This window comes from Crocodylus porosus, unplaced genomic scaffold, assembly GCF_001723895.1.
Source record: "Crocodylus porosus isolate Cpor-Errol unplaced genomic scaffold, CroPor_comp1, whole genome shotgun sequence".
NCBI lineage: Eukaryota > Metazoa > Chordata > Crocodylia > Crocodylidae > Crocodylus > Crocodylus porosus.
The window spans coordinates 284,563-307,236 of record NW_017728929.1 but is presented as its reverse complement, the minus strand read 5'-3'; the positions used below and the strand labels follow the sequence as shown (position 1 = coordinate 307,236).

The 22,674-nt window shown below is 42.9% G+C and overlaps 1 protein-coding gene across 1 annotated transcript; it reads left to right on the top strand.

The window, feature by feature from the left end:
• The first annotated feature begins 6 nt into the window (after positions 1-6).
• Positions 7-22,451, top strand: MSL2 (male-specific lethal 2 homolog (Drosophila)). Its single transcript, XM_019542856.1, has 2 exons — positions 7-191; positions 18,328-22,451. Exons 1-2 carry the CDS (start codon positions 50-52, stop codon positions 19,899-19,901), a joined length of 1,716 nt encoding a protein of 571 aa, XP_019398401.1. The 5' UTR covers positions 7-49; the 3' UTR covers positions 19,902-22,451.
• The last annotated feature ends 223 nt before the right edge of the window (positions 22,452-22,674 follow it).

The following is a 22,674-nucleotide window of genomic DNA, read 5'->3' as shown; positions in this document are numbered from 1 at the left end:
CTTCTCCCCCCCCTCCCCGGCGCCGGGGGCGGGCGGTCGAGCGGCTGCGATGAACCCGGTGAATGCCACGGCCCTCTACGTTTCCGCCAGCCGCCTGGTGCTCGGCTACGACCCGGGGGATCCCCAGGGCTTCTCCGAGATCAACAAGCTGCTGCCCTACTTCCGGCAGTCGCTGTCGTGCTGCGTGTGCGGTGAGGCGCCCTCCTCTCCTCTCCTCTCCTCTCCTCTCTTCGCGGAGCGGCCCGCACCCGGACACAGCCCCCGGCTCTCCTGCCCCTGCTCCGGCGCTCCCGCGCCCCCACGTGGGTGCCCGGCACGGCCCGCGGCAGCGGGGGCGTGGTGGGAGGAAGCCGCTCTCCTGACCCGTGGGGTTTGGGCCCTGCTCCTGTCACGCTGCGGGGTAGAGTCTGGCTGGGCTGCGCCCGCTAGCTCCCTGGTGCCCCGCCTTGGAGTGCTCTTTTTTTATGTCCCATCCCCACTGCATCTTTTATGTGTCCCAAGCCCTCACTGCGCCTCCCTCCCCCCTTATTAAAGAGGGCTTTTCACTCTGCTTAGTGGTGCTGGCCCATATTGTGGAAGGGCCCCTCAGTTCCCCCTCCTCTGGCTCTGTACTTGACCAGGAAGGAGGCTGGGGCCGGGAGGACCCCTGGGCTCACCAGATGATTTCCTGTCCCTTGTCTGCTCGGGTCTCCAGGCAGAGGCTTGCTGGGCAGTATCCGCTGGCTCCTTGGACTTGCTTGAGTCCGGTGAGTGCTGTCTGCTGTGCTCTGTTCAGCCTACTCCCTTCCAGCACTTGTTTTGAATCTTTGACCTCCCACCCATCCCTGCTCTCCAGTTGTTCCCTAAACTCGGTTGATGCATACCCAATAATCCCCGCCCCCCATAACAAGGAGGCTGATCATTGCTTTGTGGGCATAAGGTCCACATTCCCCTTGTGAATAAAAAAGGCCTGTATGGTGATGGCTGGCTGGGAAGCAGGAGGGGGCACGGTTCTGGTTTATTCCTTGAAGGCTTCCCTTCTTTCTGTTTAGAAAAGACTAAACAGTAGGGTGTGTGAGGATGAATTGGAGAATAATACAGAAAATATTATGCTCTTGTACAAAGCAAAGGTATGCATGATACTAAAGTGAAGTATGAAAAACTTTTGACAGTAAAGGAGAAAAAGGAGGCAGTTTACTTGAGAGAGGGGATGAATGAAGAGATGTAACAAAATACATACTTTCCCATAATGTTTAATGGGTTGGATACTAGAAATGTCCATTTTCTTGTCTCATAATGCAAGTGTGGAGGGAGAGTTGCTCTGTACAAATGAATGACAACAAATTTAAATGTGATGAAAGCTATAGCTTTTTCATTTAAAATGTTCATCTTATAGAAGTCATTGCTACAGGGTAGCTCAGGAGTCAGAAAAGGATTTTTCATTTATACTCGTGACAAAAGACATGAAAATTTACAAGGATCAGGAAAGGAAAATAAGGTTTGGAATATGGCTGTTATCCCCCATGCTTGTGATCAGTGGATGCGCATCTACTTTGACAAGTGGATTGTAGTTTCTTGCAAGTTTTTTGAAGTAGCTTATACTGATAGCTATTAGAGACAGCGTATTGTACTGTCAGGCCCTCTGGTTTGTGCGAGTATGTTTTATTTCAGCAAAATAAAATAGGCTTTAGTGCTATAAAAAATGTATGCTTATGCTTAACTTATGAATAATCCAGTTGTAGTTCTGAAGTGAAGTATGCTTAAGGCTTCACAGGGTCAGGACTTAGGTTGGTTTGTTTTTTTGACTAGTCTCAGATAGTGCCTCTCATGTGCAAGCCACTTGTTCTTCTACTTGGAATGATAAAAAGTAGAGGATGGGTCAGATGATCTTGTCTTGCGTTTCTATGCCTTGGATTGTTTAATACAAATAATGCACCCATCTGCCTCCTTAATTCTGATAACACTTTCGTCCTGCCCTTCAACCTATCCCTTTAGCCCTATTATCTCCACCACCTGGCCCTTTTTACTTCTTTTCTGATTCATGTCAAATCTCATTAGGCACCTTTACATTGGCCTTCAAATATGCCATTTTCCCCCCTTATTTTAAAGAGCATCCTCCTTTAATGTACCTTCTGTCTAATTACCGTCTCATTTACCTCCCCTCCAAGACTAAGATTCTCTGGGTGGTGTTCATTTTTACTGCCTTGACTTCCTGTAGGCTTTCTCCTTCATCCTTTGGAGCCTGGCTGTTCTTTTTGCTTCAGGACTGAGATTTTGCTTTTTAAAGCCGTAAGTAGTCAAGTTTCAGAACCACCTTGGCTTTTCTGCCTCATCAGTTAGGTAAGCCCTCTTTTTCACTTGTTTAAGCTCACTGGGCGCTCCTTCAGTGCCTGTCATGGTAGATCGTCTTTCCCCTTTTTTTCCTTGGCATTTTATGAGCCTCTTGCTTGGATACTAGAAGTATAACTAATCTTTGGATAACCTCAGCCACTTAGTTGGATTAAGATACACTGATGACTCCCAGATCTCATCTCTTTGTTTTCTCCTCCGAACTTCTGTTCAGACTAATTATTTATGTTACAGTACCATAGAGAAGCTCCAGCAGAGATCAGAGACCCACAGGCTTTTGTGTTGTCCATTCATCCCTATAAAACAGTCTCTTCCCTGCAAAGATTGTAAAGGTCCTTCTTGATCCTACAAACACTTCAGGCATGTGACTAGTTGTGTTGAGTAGAAGAGTTTGTAATTTGGCACTGGTTGTCAGCATGACAAAAGCAGACCTTCCATCACTTTCTGTTCTTCAAGTCTTCTTTTTCTCCCTTTTCCATTCTGGCTGCATATTTGTGATCCTTCCTCTCCATTGGACCTCCTGACCTTTTTTAATTTCTTCTCTGATCCAGGTTATTATCACTCCTCCTTTCTGACTTATCCAAAATCTCCCTCTTCTTTCAATCTGTACTTCTATGGATCTTTTAATCCTTTAAAGGTGACCTATAAATCATTAATTTCCCTCCCCCTTCCTCCCTGGAATAGTTTTTTTTTTCCTGTTGAGGTATAAGGCCTGAATATTTTCTGATTCTTCTCCACAAAACTGTTCCTTTTCTTGGGTTTTTGGTTGTAGCTGTGTTCCTTTTCTTAGAATTTAATTTAGCGATTATTTTCCATCCCTTCCTTCCCCTTCCACCTTCTCTCCCCCCCCATCTCAGGGTGAGTATTATGAACTGTTGCTCCTCACTTGAAGGATTAAGGGGTAATGAATATTTAATAAAGGTGTTATTTCTTCAGAATATGAGTTGTAAGTTAAATGGGTGTAAAAGGGTTAACAGATATAAATAATATATCTTTAAACTGGGCTTTCAGCCTTTTTGCTTGCTTTAGTTTTAATGTTTGCTTTTTAAATGAGATGAGTCAGGAATGTAAAGTCTGATAGTCCCTGTCTCTTTTTAGTAGAGCCAGTGAGAGGTATGAAGGAAGTTTGTGAGCTCTTAACTCCTTAATTGAAGGTGTAATGATTGATGAGTCTTTTCCTTTATCAAACATCGTAGTAATTAAAATAGACATTTATAGAAAATAAAATTGTAAACAATTTGCTTCACTGCAGCACTTGTTATATACCAATTTATTTAAAATTGATAAAAAAACCAACAAAAAACAAAACCCTCCCTTTAAGATGTAAAACTCTTATATGGAAACTTGTGAGTTTGCAACTCCCTTGTTTAGATTTTTTTTTGCTTATCTCTGATTCTGGGTTTTTGTCTTATAAGCTCTTTAAACTAAACTTGCACCATATTCCTTCATTCAGCTATCAAGGAAAACAATTTTCTTATCTTTTTAAAGGAAGTTAAGTTACTGAATTAAAAAATTAATGCCATGCTCTGTCACTCAGAGCATCACAATCTAGTAGTCTTTTTGCCTTTTGGCTCACCCTTGTTGTGTTTTTGTCTGTCTACAGCCTGTGTTGACCCTAATGGGCTTAGTGTAAGTTCTGGTGAGTTAAGTAGGGTATTACATGTGTCCACAGAACTTGTTGGTAGAATTGGGCTTTGTTTATGAACTGCTTGGTCTATCTTATTCTGTTGGTAAAGTGCCAAACATGGTTTGGGCACTGAATAAATAATAATGTGCTGTGGAGTCTGTTTGAAAAAGTTCCAAGTATTGGGGCTTCTAGCACTGCCCTTGGGAAATTACTTCACAAAGTAACACACTTCCTAGTAGGAAACTTATCTAGTTGTTTAACTTGTTAACATTTCACCTTTTAAGTTTTTATCATATTGTGTCTAGTTATTCTTATACTTCTGACTCAAGACCTTCTATTTATACATTTCTAAAACAAAATTCTGTGATGTGATGGGTTTATAAAGCACAAAACATTGTCATCTCAGTGTTTTGTGGATAATTAATGCCTTTAAGTCATCTTAAGTAGTAATGACGGCAGAATTTTTTGGTACCATGGTGAGTGGTATGATGCTTAAACCCCAATTTTTGTTTGAGAAATTTGCGCTGATTGATACAAATGAAGCTGCATCAGTGGAAAGCTGTAATGTAGCTGTGCTTCATCAGTGTAAATTCTAGGATTCAATTCTGCTTTCTTTGTTTTCTTGGTCTGTAGTTTACATTGTGATGTTTGTTTTGTTTTGTTTTGTTTGGGTGGGGTTTTTTGTAAGAATGTAGCAGCACTGAAGTTGCACTGATGCACATTTCTCTAGTGCAGACTAGAGACTAGACTGTAAGCACATATACAGATATGTGCTTATACAGTGCTCTAGATGTCTGATTATTTTACAGACTAGCGTGAAAGGATACCTCCCTCAAAGAGCTTAACATGTAGAAATGTTATATATTAAGTAGTAATATGTGGTTTAGGTTCGTTTGGGGCATAAAACAGGCTAATGCACACCCTAAAGTGATTTGTTGTTAAAGTATCATTTAATTTAAAGGGCGGTAAAACAAGACCCTTTAGCAGAAATGTTATGGGGGAGCTTTCCCCAAGTAGGTGGGTTGGAATTGTCTTAAATGGCAAGTCACTTTGAAAATCTAATGAGCAAGTAATAAATGCTGGTGGCATCACGGATATCAGACTAGCATCAAGGACAGGTGTCAACGCTTCAATACTGAGTAAGAGATGGTAGGTATGGTGGAGGTAGACTGTCAAAGACCTTAAAAATGGAGATAGGCTGCTAATGCTTATGATGGAAAAGAGGAAACAGTAGGAGATAGAAAGAGGTGATATGGTGATAGTGACAGGAGAGAGTGTTTTTTGCAGTAACCTTCTGAATGAATATCAGTGGAGCAAGATGTTTTCTGCCCTTTAACTCTTATAGTAATAGGAATGTCAAGTTTGGCTTTATCAGGTTTTGCCTGAGGCCTCTGATGTTTAAAGCTGCTTTCCATCACCACTACCTGCAACTTTTTTTCTTTTACCAAATTAATCTCTCAGAACAGCAAAATACTACACCAATGTCCATGATTACTAAAGGGTGTGGAGAATGACCTTTTAAAGGTGTGTTTACAAATGATTGAAAAGGGGAAAATTTAAGGTTGCAGTGCATTGTTCTTTAGTTTATGAGGGGTCAAGCAACCTCACATGTACCCCTTGCCCTCCCACACATCTTGCCCCCTGCCCCTTGTCACTGCCTTGTGCCTGTCCCCCACTTCTGCACCCCTTCCCCCCCAAACTCTGCCCCATAATTGCACACCTAGGCAAAGGAGAAGGATGGCTGAGTTGTGACTGTACCAGATAAGGATTTTCTCTCTTGTTTGAAAAGTAGCCTGGGTTGGTTCACAGTTTGACCAGTATTTCTTATTGATGTTTTATTTTGTTCTCTTCATCTTCATTAACAGAACATGTTGCCTTGTTATTAAATACTGGTAGTTTCAAACACTTCCCTTAAATCTGAATAACACAATGTCAAAATACAGCCATGTTGGCAGGTAGAACCTCACCAGTTGGGAGAAATGGAGTAATAAAAAAAACAAAGGTCCTCTGTTACAACTGTGCTTCCTTGGTTTATCTGATGTATATCAAAGAATGGTGTCTAGTTTTTGTGTGTTTAAAAAATAGGAAGGATTGTGACTTTCAAATGTTATATGTAAGCCATATGTGTTCTAGGAGCATGATTTCAGTGAAGCATTCCCAGTATAGGCATAGACATGTCCACAAGGCTGCATTTTGTATTGGTCCAGGGAAACCTCACCACTTCCCTGCCTCTCTTCCCACCTCAGTGAAATGTGTTAGATAAAATGCACTACACCAGAGGCATTTTCTGGCATTCCGTTGTTAATTAAAGATCACTTCTTAGCCAGTAAAATTCCATAGTTGCAGCATTTGGTGATGTATGGGGAAGAAGTGGTGGAGTGGAAGAGAAAAAACTTGTGTTTTAGTAATTAGGTAACTAACCCATTTTCAGAGGAACTCTTTGCTGTCCTAGTACTCTTGCAGAAACCTCAGCTGAGGCATCACTGCACACATGTGAAGAATCTGCTTCCTTTGGTGATCTTTCTTTTTGGAATCTCACTGTTTAGCACACTTTCTTTCCCATCTTGGCTCCAGGATTTTATTCTAGGGAAGATCCCTTGTCCACGATCCCTTCTTGTCCCTTTTTTGCCTTATGCTGCATAGATCTTTGCTGCACGAATCTGCACTAGGTCAATTTAATTTGGTGACCAAATAGAAATTCTTTCTTTAGTTCAGTATGAAGTGAGAGAGAATATGAGAACAGGACTGACCCTGTTTTGTTCAGTAAATTTTAAAATTAAGAATACCTGCCCCAGAGTTTTATCTGCAGCTGGACTGACTGGTAAGACTTTTAATTCTATTCCAAGTTTCCCAAGTTATGATTATAACTTTGGAGACACTAAGGCTAGTGCACATGGATGTCCGTGTCCATACAGATACCTAGTCTTTTGAATTGCCTTGAGTTTATAGTAATCTTGGAGTAGTGGTGGTGTTGTGATGTTCCAACCAATATGTTAGAAGCGGGCGGGGATTTGGTAAAATGGTCCAGCAAAAAACATTGAAAAAAGCACCTCACTTTGGGATTTATGGCTGCTATAACCAATGAGTTTGTCTCGTGTTTTCTGACTTGGACATGTCTGGTGTTTGCAAAGAGAAATGGAGTGAGTTGCTGTAAAAATTATTAATAATTTCACATCATAAAATGGATTTTCTGTGTTGTGGAAGTGATTGGAGATGATGGACCTGTTTTGATGATCTAGGTGAGGAGACTTACGGAATTGCTTATGTTTCATAAGATTTACTGAAATGTTAATATTGTGCTGTCAGGCTACTGCATTGACAGCTTGGTAGCACTTCATAACCCATCCACCCATAACTCAGTGTGGTGATCTCAGATGCCTTTTTCGCAGGCTTTACTTTCACACATTTCTGCAATTTACTGCTGAAGTGAGAGAGAAACCTGTTGGAACAATAGTGGTGGCAGTAGGTGTTTTGCTGAATCTTACTAATTGTGGAATAAAGACATGTTAATCTTAGGCTGCAGCTGTGCAAGAGGCAGAGAGAGGATTTTTTCCTTCTCTCGCTGTGTCTGTGAAGTCTTAAACATAACTTTTGTGGTGTTGAGCTCTCACTGGTCCAAACTAACAACATGTGGTGTCAGAACTAAGCTTTTGTTGTTGGCAAGGAATTTACATTAAAGTTGTTCAGCTGCAATATTAATTTTTCTTGTCGTTTTAGCCTGTGTTTTCCTGTACTCGTTAGCCTTCTGGTCACACAGCACCAGCTCTTTTCCCATGTATTCAAGGAGAATAATTTATTCTTTTAAGAATATTGTGGAACTGGCCATTTGATATTGATGGATGTGGGAATCCTTTTGTGACATAAGGTAATGATTTGTGATTGTTACCATATTTACTCAAATACGAGACAAATTTATTTCCCCATTTAATGGGTGGTGGGGGTGGAAGTCCTTTGTCTTGGATTCAAATACGAGGCAGGCTGATATGGGTGGCTGCTGCAACTTTGACTAGTCTAGGGTTGGGGTTGGAGCCACTGCTGCCACCTGCCTGCCTCCTTCCCCCCACTGCTTACTTTCCAGCAGTGTTCCAGCCCAGGGCATGGAGCACTTGGTTGCTCCAGTTTGGTAGCAGCAGCCTCAACTGAGGCTCTGGCTTTAGGGCCTGTTGAGCTAGAACTGCTGTCACCACAACAGCTGCTGCATGCCTGGGCTGGGGCCAGAGCAACCATGTGCTCCATGCCCTGGGGTAGAGTGGGGCCAGAGTTGGACCTGAAAAGTAAGTGGCAGTGGGGGAGGATAAGGGGTGCAGAGGCTGGTGGGGTAAGGAGGGGGCTTAGCGAGGGGGTGCAGTCATGGGGGGGATCGGGGTGTGGGAGGGAGAGGCAGGTGCTGGGTGGGCTGTCACTGCAGAGGGGGCAGGTAGTTACTGAGGCATGCAGGCACTGGGGAGGGGCAGGTAGTGGAGGGGTTAAGTGGTGAGGGGGGCAGCTGGCAGGGGACAATGTGTGTGGGGACAAGGATCAGGTATTGAACTACTTGGTTCCCTTACCACCTGCTCCCTGCTTTCCTGGCTGCAGCAGTGGCAGGGATGAATTTAAGATGACCCCTAATATTTAGTTTCTATACATGGGAAATTATAACTACTGTATAATTTTTCTGTGTATAGAATCTAATTACTGGGGGGTGGGGGTCATCCTAAATCTTGAGTCAGCTTGGCTTTGGGTGACTAAGGTAATTTTAATATTCTTGTGACCTGGAAAAACAGGATGGGCCCTTGTTATTTAGAACAAAATTATTCAAGGCAAGGTCCTGTTCCCCTTATTATGTACCTGAGTGGAATCCTCTTTTACCCTGCTCAAATCCCTGAAAAACCATTGATACAAAAGGTTGGGTGGATTCTTCTCCTCCTTGCTGATTTTTTGCAATTTAGTTTTAACGCTAGGATGATAACATGTTACAAAAGTAGATGCATTAATGAATTTTTAGTGATTTAGACAGTGGAATAGGATCACGTCTGAGTCCATTTAAACACCTATGATGTAGAATGAGATCTGTCCCTCCATGCCCTAACAGTGAATTTAAAGTATTTTAATCTCAAAGCCCTTACTTTGTTAAAAGGTTTCTGAATATGTTCTAGTTGTCAACAAGAAAACCATACAGCCTGAATGGAAGAGCTATATATGCTGTATTTGAATCAATATCAAAAGTGTTAGTAACTTTCTTAAATACAATTTATCTGTTCAAAGTGCATGAGTTTCTTTGAAAAGTTGTAAATATTTTCAGGTGAAAGGCTGAAAAACTTAGCAACAGTAAATTTCACACTTTTTTGTTGTTTGATGTTAAATAGAAAGTTTAAATTTAAAAATTCTCTCTATTAATACATCTGGCAGATTTCAGGTCAAACTGATTTTTTTAAACTAATTCATTGGTACAGCTCCTATATTGGAGGACTACAGTATGTGTTCATGGTGTTTCCCCACTTTCTTAAGCAATTTAGATTATTGATTTTTGTTTTCACTAACCTCATTTTTTTTTTCCAAAAGTATGACCCTTTTCCCACTTCAGTCTTTCAGTGTCTGCCTGTATTGCCAGTGTGCTTTTTTCTGCCTGTTATAGGTGGAACCATATCGTTTATTCATGGATGGTTTTCCTTCATATGTGATGTGCAGAATATATAGTTGTCCAGAAATTATGATGAGTATTCCATAATGTGGCAGGACTTGTCACACTCTTGTGTTCTAGAATCTTAAGTATTACTTTTTTTAGAAATCTAGTGTTTCTGCTTGAGAGTAACATTCAAAATGTAGAGAGATTATGAACTGAACTGAAACTTTTGTCTTTCTAAATCTGCAAAAGTCTGAAAACATGCTTAAATAAGCCCAGAACTGGGGTCAAAGTTTTTGGTGATATCCATGAAATAATGTAAGAAAGTTATTTCAAGACTAATATTTTAAGTAATGAAAATGTGTTATTTAGCAATGCATGTTATTGTTTTGAAAAGAATTCTGAACAGTAGTTAAAGATTGCTCCACTGGGCTAAGATCTGTGGTGATTTCATCATTCAGTAAGATTTCAGAAATTGTTAAGAATTCCAATCTCTTGATCTTGCACTTTCCCAAAAGATTGTGTATCGCTTATCTTTTATTGTGCAATTACTTATGCTGTACTTCTGGCTTGATGGTGATGAATTTAATGTTTGTTGGGAATGCCAAATGGCACTGGGAATGCCAAGTTGCCCATGATATTGGGAATTGTATTAGGTATGCCATTGTTGGAAGCCTATCACAAAAAATTCCATTCCATCTACAGGTATTTGTATTTGGCCTGCACCATATTTTGACGCCTTGAAAAACAATTTACATATCCAGGGACTTCCCTAAGAGTGCTGCTCCAATTCCTTGAACTTCAAAAATAATCATAATGTGGACTCCTTCTCTCCTCCCCCTCCCCCCCCCAACCTTCCTCAATAAACCTGCTTCTGTGGTTACTACATGTAGCTGTAGTCACCAGGAGTTCAGTAAATGGCAAGGTGGAAAGGTCAAGAGACTGTAAGCAAAGATGAAGCATTAATAGAGGGAATTATAGGCAGTTAGGGCTTTTGTAGAACTTGAAATGTTGGAGTGAAGGTGAATACAACTTTCACTCTGACAAATTTGTTTTAGCTTTTGCAAATTTATAGTGCTGGTTCATATAAATGTTGACGGATCTAATCACAAATACATTCACTCACTGAAGGTAAAAGAGACTAGAACAGGGGTGGGCCAGGCTGCGCCAGCAGAGAGAGGAGGGAGCCAGTTCAGCTCCATAGAACTCCTGCCAGCCTGGGTCCCATGCTCCTGTCACCGTGCCCTGGGCCCCTGCCAGCCTGAGGCACCAGCATGGGCCCTGTGCTCCTCTCCATCTATTGCTTGCCCACACCATGCCACCACTCCACCCCCCAGCCACTGCCATTTCCCCATTTTCCCACCCATCACTGACACTTCTCACCCTGCCGCCTGCCCCCTGGCCGCTTCTGCGCCACATGGATCCCGACTGCATCGCTGGCACCACGGGACTCATCAGAAGCCAGCCCTACCTGGCCCGGCCTTTGCAGTTCTCAGCTGGCTCCATGTGGTGCTCCTGCAGCATCCTCTGGTCTTGGCTGTGCAACTAGGAATCGTGTGGTGCTAGAGCAGGGGATAGGGAAGTGGTGGCAGTGGGCAAGAAGGTAGGAAAGCAGGAAGAGAAGGGCAGCAATGGCAGACAAGAGGGGGGAAATGGCAGCAAGTGGGAGCATAGGGCCTGCATTGTTTCCCCAGGGCCAGGAGCAGCAGAAATGCAGAGCCCAGGTTGGCAGGGACTGTAGGCAGTGAGAAAGCGGGGGGGATGTGTGTGTTCGTAGGGCAAGTCCCACAAAAGTGGACTGGCCAAGTTTGCCGATGATATCAAACTTTGGGTCAAAGCATCCACACCAGAAGACAGGAGGGCGATCCAGGCTTACCTGGACAGGCTCAGCAAATGGGCAGACAAGAACCTGGTTTAACACTGAAAAAATACAGGGTTTTCCACCTTGGGAGGAAAAACCTGCAGTATCCTTATAGGCTCAGCAGTGCTACGCTGGTTAGCACTACAGAAGAAAGAGACTTGGGGGTCATCATTGACCACACGATGAACATGAGCCTGCAATGTGATGCTGCGGCTAGTAAAGCAACCAAAATGCTGGGATGATCTAGTTGAGGCTGGTTGTGCTCTGAGCAGGGGTTGGACTAGATGTGCCTTCCTGAGGTCCTTTCCAATCCTCATTTTCTATGATTCTGTCATGGGTCTGCTCTGGGCCTATTCTCTGCACATCCCTGGCCACAGAACCAGGGCTCTGAACTGTCCCTGCCCCTCGATCTTGGAGTCTCAGTGGAGACAGCCCAAGAGCCACATGGGCAGAGCCCATGGCTGAGCAGGCAAGGAGTCAGACCTGAGGTCTTGGGGCAGTTAGAGCACTGGGCCAGGGCCTAGGGCAGAGCCATGATCCGCTCCCTACACATACCAGCCTATGGAAGTTGCACCTATCTCAGGGATGTGTGTGCAGAAGATCGCGATTGCCCTGGGCCCAGGCCCTGGTTGTGTGCTGTCACTGCCCTGCAACTCCACCCTGTGATCCTGGCCTCGCTTGCCCTGCTCCCAAGGAGTTTTGATGATTTGTGTGCATGGGGGATGGGGAGGGAGTGCTGAGCAGGTGAGATCTCATCAGAACTCTGTGGGCCCTAATAACTGTCCGCCCTAGTCCAGCCTATCACAAGTGGCATGGATGGCCTCTGTATGTGGCACATGGTGGATTGGGGAGGGAGCAGAAATCAAAGTAGTAGATGGGGCAGGAAGCACAGGGAAGGAAGCAGAAAGAACAGATCAGGCAGGGGAAATGAACTGGAGTGGTGCTAAGGGAGGGTGTGGGGCTAATTTGTGGCACACCTGCCAAAAGGTTGGTCCCCCAATCTAGTCCATCTTGCTTTTCAAGACAAATCATCTCTGTCTAAACCATTCTAAACTAGTGTTGGTCTGACCTGCTGTTAAGAACTTCCAGAAATGATTCATGTTTAGATTATGGTCCACTGTATCCCTCAAGTCCTTTTCTTCAGTACTAAAGCCAAGACAGTCATTCCCCAGCTAGTATTTGTGCATGTGATTGTTCTGCCCCAAGGGCAGGACTTTGCACTTGTCCCTATTAAATTTCATCTGATTGATTTCAAAACCATTTCTGTTTATCAAGGTCATTCTGAATCCTAATCCTATCCTCCCAGGTGTCTGGACTCAACTCATCTTGGTGCCATGTGCAAATTTGCTTAAGTGTGCACTCGAACCTATCCTCCAAACCATAATGGCAACATTAAACTATAGTATTTGAGATACTGTAATAGGCTTAGACATGGGAGTGTTATTTCTGTCCCGTGTTTCTCCTTTGCGTTTGTTCTCCCGTAGTAATAATTATTGTACCCCTTTTCCATCCATAAATGATTAGTAATGCAAGATGATATAGCAAAATCTAGGTTTTGTTCAAGATAGTTGTGTGACGTGTCAGTGATCATGTGGCCTTTCCTAGTGACTTTAAACAGTATTCATAGTACTCATCCGACAAAACTGAAATGCTCTCATTTGGTGTGGTCATTAGGTCTGTCTGACTCATTTTTGGGGATGGCACAATTCATTTAAAAGCATAACACAAACTGGGTTCACCCAGGATGTGTAAAAATAATGTGAAATGATATTACCTTAAGGCATGGGTGTTAAACACGTTGGGCCTGGTGAGCCAGGTGAGTTATGCAAAGTCTTACCTTTGGTGCCTGTCTTAAGATCTTGGGGTAGCTATCACCTGGTATGCTTTACCTGTGTCTTGGCACTTATTCCAGTGCTCCTTGGAGCTCCACTGTGCCTTGGCACCTGGGGTCATTCCTTATGCCTTTGTACAAAAAAGCAATTGGCATTTTAGGGTGCCCCTCATCCTTAGTACATATCTGTGTCCCAGAACACTTCCATGAACTGACTTTTCAAGTAAGAGGTTGTGACAGCTGAGTCCTCACTGTTACAGTTCCTCAGTGGACCACCTTATCTGAGAATTTGGTAGCCCCGGGGCATCTCAGAAACATAATGCCTCAGTGTGTTTTGACGGCTCTGCATGTAGGAGCACACATACCAATGCCAGAGAAACTGAAGTTCAGAGACTGGTGTCTATGCGTAGTCCATCTCTACCAGCCTGTTTTTGCAGCACACCTGTGCCTTTGCACCCCTAACACCACCTATAGTTCAGCACTTTGGATCACTGTTAAGGCTTGGTGCCTTGGGGCTAATTTCTCATCTATCCCTCCCCATATTTTCTCTCGGGCTGCTTGTTCATTCATAGATGAGTGCCAAAGAAAGAATTGTAAGAGAGAGACTTATTTCAGGCATCTGTCCATGCTGAAATAAGGATAATCTGAAAATAGTTTCTTATACTATTTGTAGGATTTCTTTTAATCAGTTAAAATCTCCTTTATGACTAATCTGCCATTATTTTTAAATATATGTGTATATATTTAATACATACACTTCATGTTAATATATGGGAGTTGGTATTCTTTAGGTTCCCTTTCATGGCTACCTTTAAATTGTATTATTTTGTGTTTGTGGGTCACAACTTATCAGTTAGACTGCTAGACTCATCCTGTCATAACTTTCCATCATGGAAAAGCTGCTTTCAGCTTGGATGATTGATCAGTCCGTCAGACAGAAATCCAGACTAATAAGGGGAATCTCTGAAACTTAATTTACAGGTAGGAAAATCTTTCTGAGAAAATGATGACCAGAATATAAAGAAATGTAACTATTTACACCTCAGGGAATTATGTAATTATGTGCCTGCGTAATTTTGCATATAAAACATCTAACTGCAAATAATCATGTAGTATTGCGTAATTCCCCATGGTGTAGCTGGTGAGGGGAAGGGGAGCTCCTGCCTGCAGGAGTGGGGGGTGGGCATGGGAGTGTTTGTGGGTGACTGTGGGTCCCCCCACCCTATGGTGTACAGCCTCTGCCATGGTGGCAGCAGCAGCAGACAGTGGGCCCTCGGAGCTCTGGCTGGGCACAGCCAGCAGTGGCATGTGGCTCCAGCGAATCCTAGGGCCTGCATATAGCTCCTGCCTGCAGTGCCATGAGCCTCATGTGCTAGCATGGAGCCAGCCCAGTCCGGCGTGAAGGCACGTGCCAGCAGGCTGGGCTGGGCCAGCTCTGTGCAGCCTCTACTAAAGGTACATGCTGTTAGGTGGGCTCTGCCTGCTGTGGCCAGGAGTGCCTGAGGCCTGGGAGCTGTGTGCAGGGTGGCAGGGAAGCAGGGCATGTAGCAGGCAGGGGGCTGTGTCTGGTGGTCGGGGACTGTGCTGGGGCAGGGGGCTGTGGTGGGGGGGGCACGTTCCTCAGGGGCTGTGCTGGAGAGGGGAGTGTGGCCGGGGCCCACGCCTCCACAAACCCCAGACATTCCCATATCAACACCTACCCACACCACTTCACAATCCTCCCCCACGCTCTCCCCACAAACCCCACATGCTCCCATATCCATACCCTTGCCCCCCCTCTATTTTAGTTATGTGCTGTTTACCCTTTTCTGACCACTAACTGGGTGGGGACTTATGTTTTAATCATGTCTTCAGGTCTCCAAATGTTATGTGAATCCCAAATTTCTCAGGCTATGTTACCAAGTACATCCAGTGATTTTGATTCCAGTATCAATTGCTTTTTCCTTCCATGAGCAAGATCTGGGAGATCTGTTTCTTCTGTTTGCTTCTTGAGTGCTTTGAAATATTAATGCTTTCAAATAGCTATTCTCTAATGTTTGTCCACCTGAGGGTAGATAGTAGAGTTTATCTGTGATTCTCAGGGTATGTTAGGGCCTTGTGTCTCCTGTCCTGGCAGAAGTCACCCGTCCATACTAGTCATTGATTTCCTTTTCAGTTTTTGCAAATGATCTCTGAGGTATTTGTAAAAATTCACATGGATAAATTCCATTTTTTGGCTTGTTTTATAAGTTAAACCTCTGCAGTGCATTCTTGAAGATGTGTGCCTAGTCACTGACAGATGACTTTTTTCTAGTTCTACTGGATGAGTAAAACTTTTTAAACAGGAGGATTGTGAATACTGTGCTTTTAGTAGTACAGTATTGGAGAGCGATAGCTGTGATGGTCCAGGAATTATGCTGGAGGCAAGGATTTTTGTGGGTGATCTCTTTTATTGGACCAACTGCATGATTAAGATAAAACTAGGTAAGCTTTTGAATGTAAGGCATTCTTATCAGTTCTGAGAAAAGCAGCAAGCACAGTGATGATTAAAACAGTGGATAGGGCTGTGAAATTGGAGGGGGGAGCAACGCCCAGGGATAGCAGGCAGACAGCAGCAGAAAAAATTGATTAATGGGAGATCAAGACTTATCAAAAGGGAAAAGAGTGAACAAAATTTCAGGAATCAGGGAAATAATAGTTTACCATAAAGTTATTGTTCAGTCCTTGGTTCTTAGCGTCCAGCCAGTTTATGATTTTTTGTTCCCAAACTTGTATTTTAAAGGTGTTCGGTAGATTTCCCTTGAGCGCAAGGATAGTGAAGTCAGAAAGCAAGTGGCTGTGACATGAAAAATATTCTTCTCTTGGCATTTGTGTGTCTCTGTCCTTTGTAGTCTTCCTGTGAGTTCACTGTGGCATGCAGTTGCTGTTCATTTTCACCCAGTAGTTACCATGGGTACTTGAGGGGTTGTTGGTTGTAGCCATGTTTGTCTAAAGACATCTACTCAAAGACCCTTGCCTGCCCATGGATATTTGGTGCATTGGATCAGCTATCATGTTTTGGGAAAGATGTGTAGGATCTGAATTCTGCTGAGTTCATTGGTTCATTGTGTGTTGGGGGGAGGAGTGGGGGATGATTGTTTTAGTGGTGATGTCTGGGTTGACAGGTTAAGCATCTATTGTTAAGGCAAGGCTGTGTCCCTTTTGTCTGTTGATGAAGAGTTTTCTGATGTTGATGAGTTGATCTGGCTTCTGAATGATGATGGATTGGGAGGTTAGGGGGCTGTTTGAAAGACAGGAGCGGAGGGGCTGGGAATGTTTCTCTCAGTGTCTGATCTTTGCCTGAGTATGGCTGTAATTGATGATTCTTCCAATCCAGGGATGTCATCTCATCTGCCCCCTCCTCCAGCAGGCTAGATTAATGACCCTGGCCCCTGTTCCCCCCATGCTGGATCCAGTGGCTGCTCCAGGATCTGTGCTACATGTAGCATACATCCTGGAGCAGCCAGTCTGAAACCTGACCTGTGCTGCACATGGCATGCTGCTCTAGCTGAGGTGTGTGGCATGCATCCCAGGCCCTGTCCCTGGAACCGGTCTGAGTTAATTTAAAGCAGGGGCAGCACTGGAGTTTGGATAATTGGGCTCCGTGGGACCAACGCGACCCTTGGGCCATGTATTTGACCTGTGTTCTAATCAGTTCCAGTGTGGGGTGGCAGGTGACCACCAGGGTCACAGGGGTGAGGGGTTCTTGTATTGTAGGTTACTGCAAGGTACCTGGGTGACACTTTCAAAGATAATTGGTTTCTCTGCTGGATTGTCCTTTTTGTGTAAAGGTAGTGTGAAAGTGATGTGATGTAACTGTGATGGTCCAGAAATTTTTCATTCTCTTCTTGCTACAGGTATCTTTTTTTTTCTCTCTCTCTTTTTCCTAAGAGGCATTGGCTACATCCTGAGGTGGGAATTTTAACTGAGGTATTGCCACGCTCCTGTTGGAGCTAAAAAATCCCAGAGGTTTCTGGTTAGGGGCAGGACCCTCTGTTCAGGATCAGACCAATTGCCCTGTTTGGGATCAGGAAAGAATTTTACCTCATAGTGAGGGGTTAGAGGTTTTGCTTTTCTTTGTAGCAGGAGCATGGTCCTCTTCCCTGTCTCTCAAGAGTTTTTTAACAGCCACTTCCTGTCTTGCAGTGGAAAGACATTGAGAGTGCCTTCAACCCACTGCTTTGCCTGTGGCAGATTAGGGTGTTCTTGGTGTTTTGGGACAACGTTTTTGGTAGTAGTGTAAGAGCATTGCTTGTGTCATTTTAAGAATAGTTCAACCAATGGAACTCAGTCTCATAGAGCAGTTGGTTGGGAACAGGCCACCACACCCCTCCAGTAGTAGGGAGGAAGTGGAGCGGGGGAGGCAGGCGGATGCTTATGTCAGGGGGAGGGGAGGGAGAAAGCAGGGGGATCTCTAGAAGGGATCAGTGACATGGCCCAGGACAGGGTACAGGACACACTGGGCTGAACTTCTTCCCTGTGTTTCAGGTTGGATCCTGTCACTTAATTGGTGGTTTCTGGCCTTTGGCCCATAAGATAAGCACTACTGGGCTAGACAACCACTTGTATTGAATAGGTAGGGACAGTCCTGCCTTCAGCAGAACTTTGGACCGTATGATTGCCGGAGGTCCTCCAGTCCTACTTTTCTATGATGTTGTGAGTCTGAATAAATCTCTTGGCTAATATATAATAATGTTATTTATTATGTTGCTATGTTGAGGTAAAGACAGTGTAGAAGGGGGATGTGCTGATGTACTCTGAAGATTAAGTTGACAATATCACAGTACATTAGTTCTCAGTCTTATTTTTTTTCTCTTTGAAATAGAGAAATAGTTTTTTACTACAGTACTCCTTGAAGACTGTGAATACAGCAGCAGTTAACAAGCCCTCTGACATTTCATGTTGTTCACACAGCCACAGTGTTTTCCAGACTTGACTTTAGGATTGAATGCTGTTCACGTGATTTCTAGAGCTTTGTCAGTAGGAAGATCCTCTTATTTTTATCCTGGCAGCGTGTAGCACCTGGTCTCTCTAACTTTTTTTTTTCCCCCCCCCCTTAGGAAACTTGCTCCAAGACCCCATTGCTCCCACCAACTCCACGTGTCAACATTATGTCTGCAAAACTTGTAAAGGCAAGAAGATGATGATGAAACCATCCTGTAGTTGGTGCAAAGACTATGAACAGTTTGAGGAAAATAAGCAGCTAAGCATTCTAGTGAACTGCTATAAAAAACTGTGCGAGTACATAACACAAACTCCCTTGGCACGAGACATAATACAAGCAGTGGACTGTTCTGATCTTTTGGCTTTGCTCAAAGATGGATCACCACTCCACGAAGACACAGAAAAGACTTCTGATGCTTTGGGTGTGACACATTCCCCAGTTCCTACAACCTCAGAACATACAAATGACCCTCAAGCTGGTTTTTCTTCAATATCTGAAAGCACACACAATATTGATATTAGGGGTTCTGTTATCAATGGGTTGCCCAACTGTAATGGGCTTTCGGTTGATAAACTTGGAGTTAATATTCCTTCTCCTGAACATGCGAATACGATTGATGTATGCAGTGCTGGAGAGTATATAAAAACTGAAGATCTCTCAAGCAGCCTGCAGCCTGTGTGCGATACAGTGCCGACCAGTGACTTGTGTACAACAGGCATTGACATCTGCAGTTTCACGGAAGATATAAAACCTGGTGGCTCTCTCTTGCTGAGTGTTGAGGAAGTGCTCCGGAGCTTAGAAACTGTTTCGAACACTGAAGTCTGTGCTTCTAATTTGCAGCCCAGTTTGGAAGCCAGTCCTTTTCTGCAGCTTTCCCCCCCATCTCTTAGCCATAATGTTTTCATGTCAACAGGTGCTTCACCTCATGGGATCTCATGCACAGCAGCAACACCTAAGGTAGTTAAATTAAACAGGAAGCGATCCCGATCAGAAAGTGACAGTGAAAAGGTTCAGCCCCTCCCAATTTCCAGCATCCTCTGTGGCCCAACCTTGGGAGCATCAGCTCCTGTAACAGTGAAACAGGAAAATAAAATGTCTTTGCAGCCTGTAGCAACTGTTCCCAATGGAGGCACAACTCCCAAAATCAGTAAAACTGTACTCCTGTCCAACAAGAGCCTGAAAAAGAACCTCGAACATCCCCCCAAGAAATCCCACCCGAAAGCCAAACCAGGAATGCTGAAAACAAAAGACAAAGCAAAGGAAAAGGTTCCTAGCAGTAATGTTATGCCAGGAAGTCCAACAAAAACTGTGTACAAGAAGCCGCAAGAAAAGAAGGGGTGTAAATGTGGTCGTGCCACCCAAAATCCAAGTGTTCTTACATGCCGTGGCCAACGCTGCCCTTGTTACTCGAACCGTAAAGCCTGCTTAGACTGCATATGCCGTGGTTGCCAAAACTCATACATGGCTAATGGGGAAAAGAAGCTGGAGGCATTTGCAGTGCCAGAAAAGGCCTTGGAGCAGACTAGGCTTACTTTGGGCATTAATGTGACAAGCATTGCTGTGCGGAACGCCAGCACAAGCACCAGTGTAATTAATGTGACAGGGTCACCAGTAACTACATATTTAGCTGCCAGTACACACGATGATAAAAGTTTGGATGAAGCTATAGACATGAGATATGACTGTTAAATCATTTTCTGTCTTTTCCCTGCCCTTAGTAGGGGAACTGCTACAGTTTTAAGGCAGCTATGGTTCTGTTTAACTTGCCGGAGCTCCTGCGATTAGATCACTTGTATCAAGTGTTTTTCATTGCTATGTTATGTGTGTTAGTGTCTGGGAAATAGTTTGCAGATAACGGAGGAGTTACCCTAAAACTGTCCTTAGTTCTTACAGCACCTCATAGTTTGAGATCAACTGCTGATGTAAATGATTTTAATACAAAATGATTTTTGGTGAGGAAAAACATTAACCTCATTGTACCAGTTCGTGCTTTGTGCACAATCAAAGCTTCCAACTAAATGGAAAGAAGTGGAGTCTAGGCAGTCTGTCAAAGTTGGGCTAGTTTATAATGTACAGAAGTAATTCTTGATTACTTAGGGAGTCAGTGTTGCTAGAAAATCACATCCTGTTTCTGTAGAAAACAGCGTTAAGCTGAGGAATGAATGCAGTCATTGAATGACAACATCTCACTTCTGATCATGAGAATTGGTTATCTAGATCATAGTTATCTAAAAATCAGTAAAACTAATTTCTGAGCAGCAGGTTGGAAATTCTGTCAACTGGGTTCCAAACATTACTCTAGTGTCACTCAAAATTCTCCAATACATAAGCCTTGGTGTAGTAGCTTTATTCACTTTTTCTCCGAAGAACTTTCTAGATTGTCACAGGTATATTTTAACTTTTTGTTCCTAACTCCTTTTACCTGTTACTGTTCATTTTGGGGAAATAACATGTATGAAGAAGGTTCAGATCTTACAAGCACACACCCATGTAGTTCCTACTGCTTTCATTGGCACCTGTTTGCCATACCTTGAGAGGAGAATATAGCAAAAAAGGTGCATCTGCTCTGGGTTAGTTTTTTTTTGTTCCAATAGTTACTGCCCATAATACATCCAGGTTTATACAGCATTTACCACCATTGGTTCCTTTCTTCCTTGGCTCAGTTATAAAGGAGGTTAACGGTGTTTAATTGTGATGCATTTGGGATCTCCACACCAGGAAAATGTCCCATTGCCCCTCAGTCCAGACAGAAGTTGGGGGATACAGGGTAAAATTGATTTTATTAGCCATTAGAAAAAGCATGCTGGTTCCACTCTGGATACTGGGGCTTTGGGATGGTTTCAACACCAGGTAAGTATTCTGTTCACAACGGGACATTGCAAGAGTAGGTGTGGCTAAACGCCTCTATAAATGTAAACTTTTTGTGCAAAATTATTTATTTTCAAGTTAATACCTGAAAATAGGGGTAGATTAAGAAGATTGCTGCTCTCCATGTAGAGCACCTGACAGCATCTTGACTGGCTTTTTTTGTTTGCATTTTTAACTATTCTTTGTCAAACTTCTTCAGGGAGGGAAGCAGAGAGGGGTGTCTAATCTCTTAAGTGATGCGATAAAACATTGGCTGACTTGAATACAAAAGGACTTCCTATTTTAACAGCATGTCTAAAGAAAAATTAGCAGTAGAATTTTTCAAAATCCTTGATGGTTGCCATCTTTTTTTAATTCATTACATGCCATTTCCTATGTATTATGACATAATGTTAGGTATCTTTTTGATTTGGCACAAAGCACCTACAATGACGGTTATTCACCTGTCTAAGCAAGATGCAAAAATCCTCTGGTCAATAATTAAATGACACCTCCCTTTGTTTCGTAGTGTACCATGGTGTCATTTTTTGTGAATGTGGTCATATTTTTTTTATTATTATTATTTTTTGTTGGTTTTTGGTTTGTTTTTTTCCCCTGTCATTTTTGTAGGGTGGGGCAGGGTGGGGGTGGGGGGTTAAAGCCATAGGAAGAAAAATGTGATGTATGTGTCCAGTCTGTACTTTTTTGTTTTTTGTTTTGCAAGAAGAGTTGAAAAATATTTTTGATAATGAGTAAATGGTGGAAAATGCTTCATAGTATTCTTGTCTTTATTTGCCAACCCAAGGACCTGAATTCTGTGTTCTTATCTTCCTTAAGGTTTCACGATGTCCTATTAAAAACGTATTTAGTTAAATTTGTATGTGATTTTGTGTTGACCAAGAAGTTCCTGCCGTTTTCTACCTTTTGGTGGTTTGACCTAGTAATGTAAATCTGTTTGTTATTCCACTATATGTATAAAAAAAAAAAAAAAAAAAATCACTAATGGATTTTATTAAAGTGAGACTGAGTAGCATGGCTAGTTTCTGAACACTTTGCAAAGCTATTAAGTTTTGCTGAGATTGTTGCTAGTACATTTACTAGGCCTCTAAATGACATACATGGGTACCCACTGCTCCCTAAATGTGGAGTCATTTGGAATTTTTTATTTTAATTTTACTGCTACATTAAATATGGTTCTAATACTTGGAGATATAGTTGAAGTGTTTTGGAACCATTGATAGGGGAGCCCTGATGGTTAATGTAACATTGCAAATGGTAAATTCAGGTTGTTTTTTTAAACAAGCTTCCTTTTATGCTGCCACGTTCTTGAAATGTATATTAAAATTTAAATTGATTAATAAATATTAGTTTTCTAATTCTATTTTGTAACTACTGAGGGAATCGGTGTGGCATACATTTTATTCATTGTTTGAATATTTTAAATCTGTAGTAGAGGATTATTTGTGTTTTTGTAATTACATAAAATTAGGGGGTTTTTACTTCTCTGGTTGTTGATAAATATGTTGACTATAGGATCAGACTGAGGTTGGCAAAGAGAAAACTGCAGTGAAATGGTTACCATAGTTCTATCTTTTTGGGACCCTTTAAAACAATC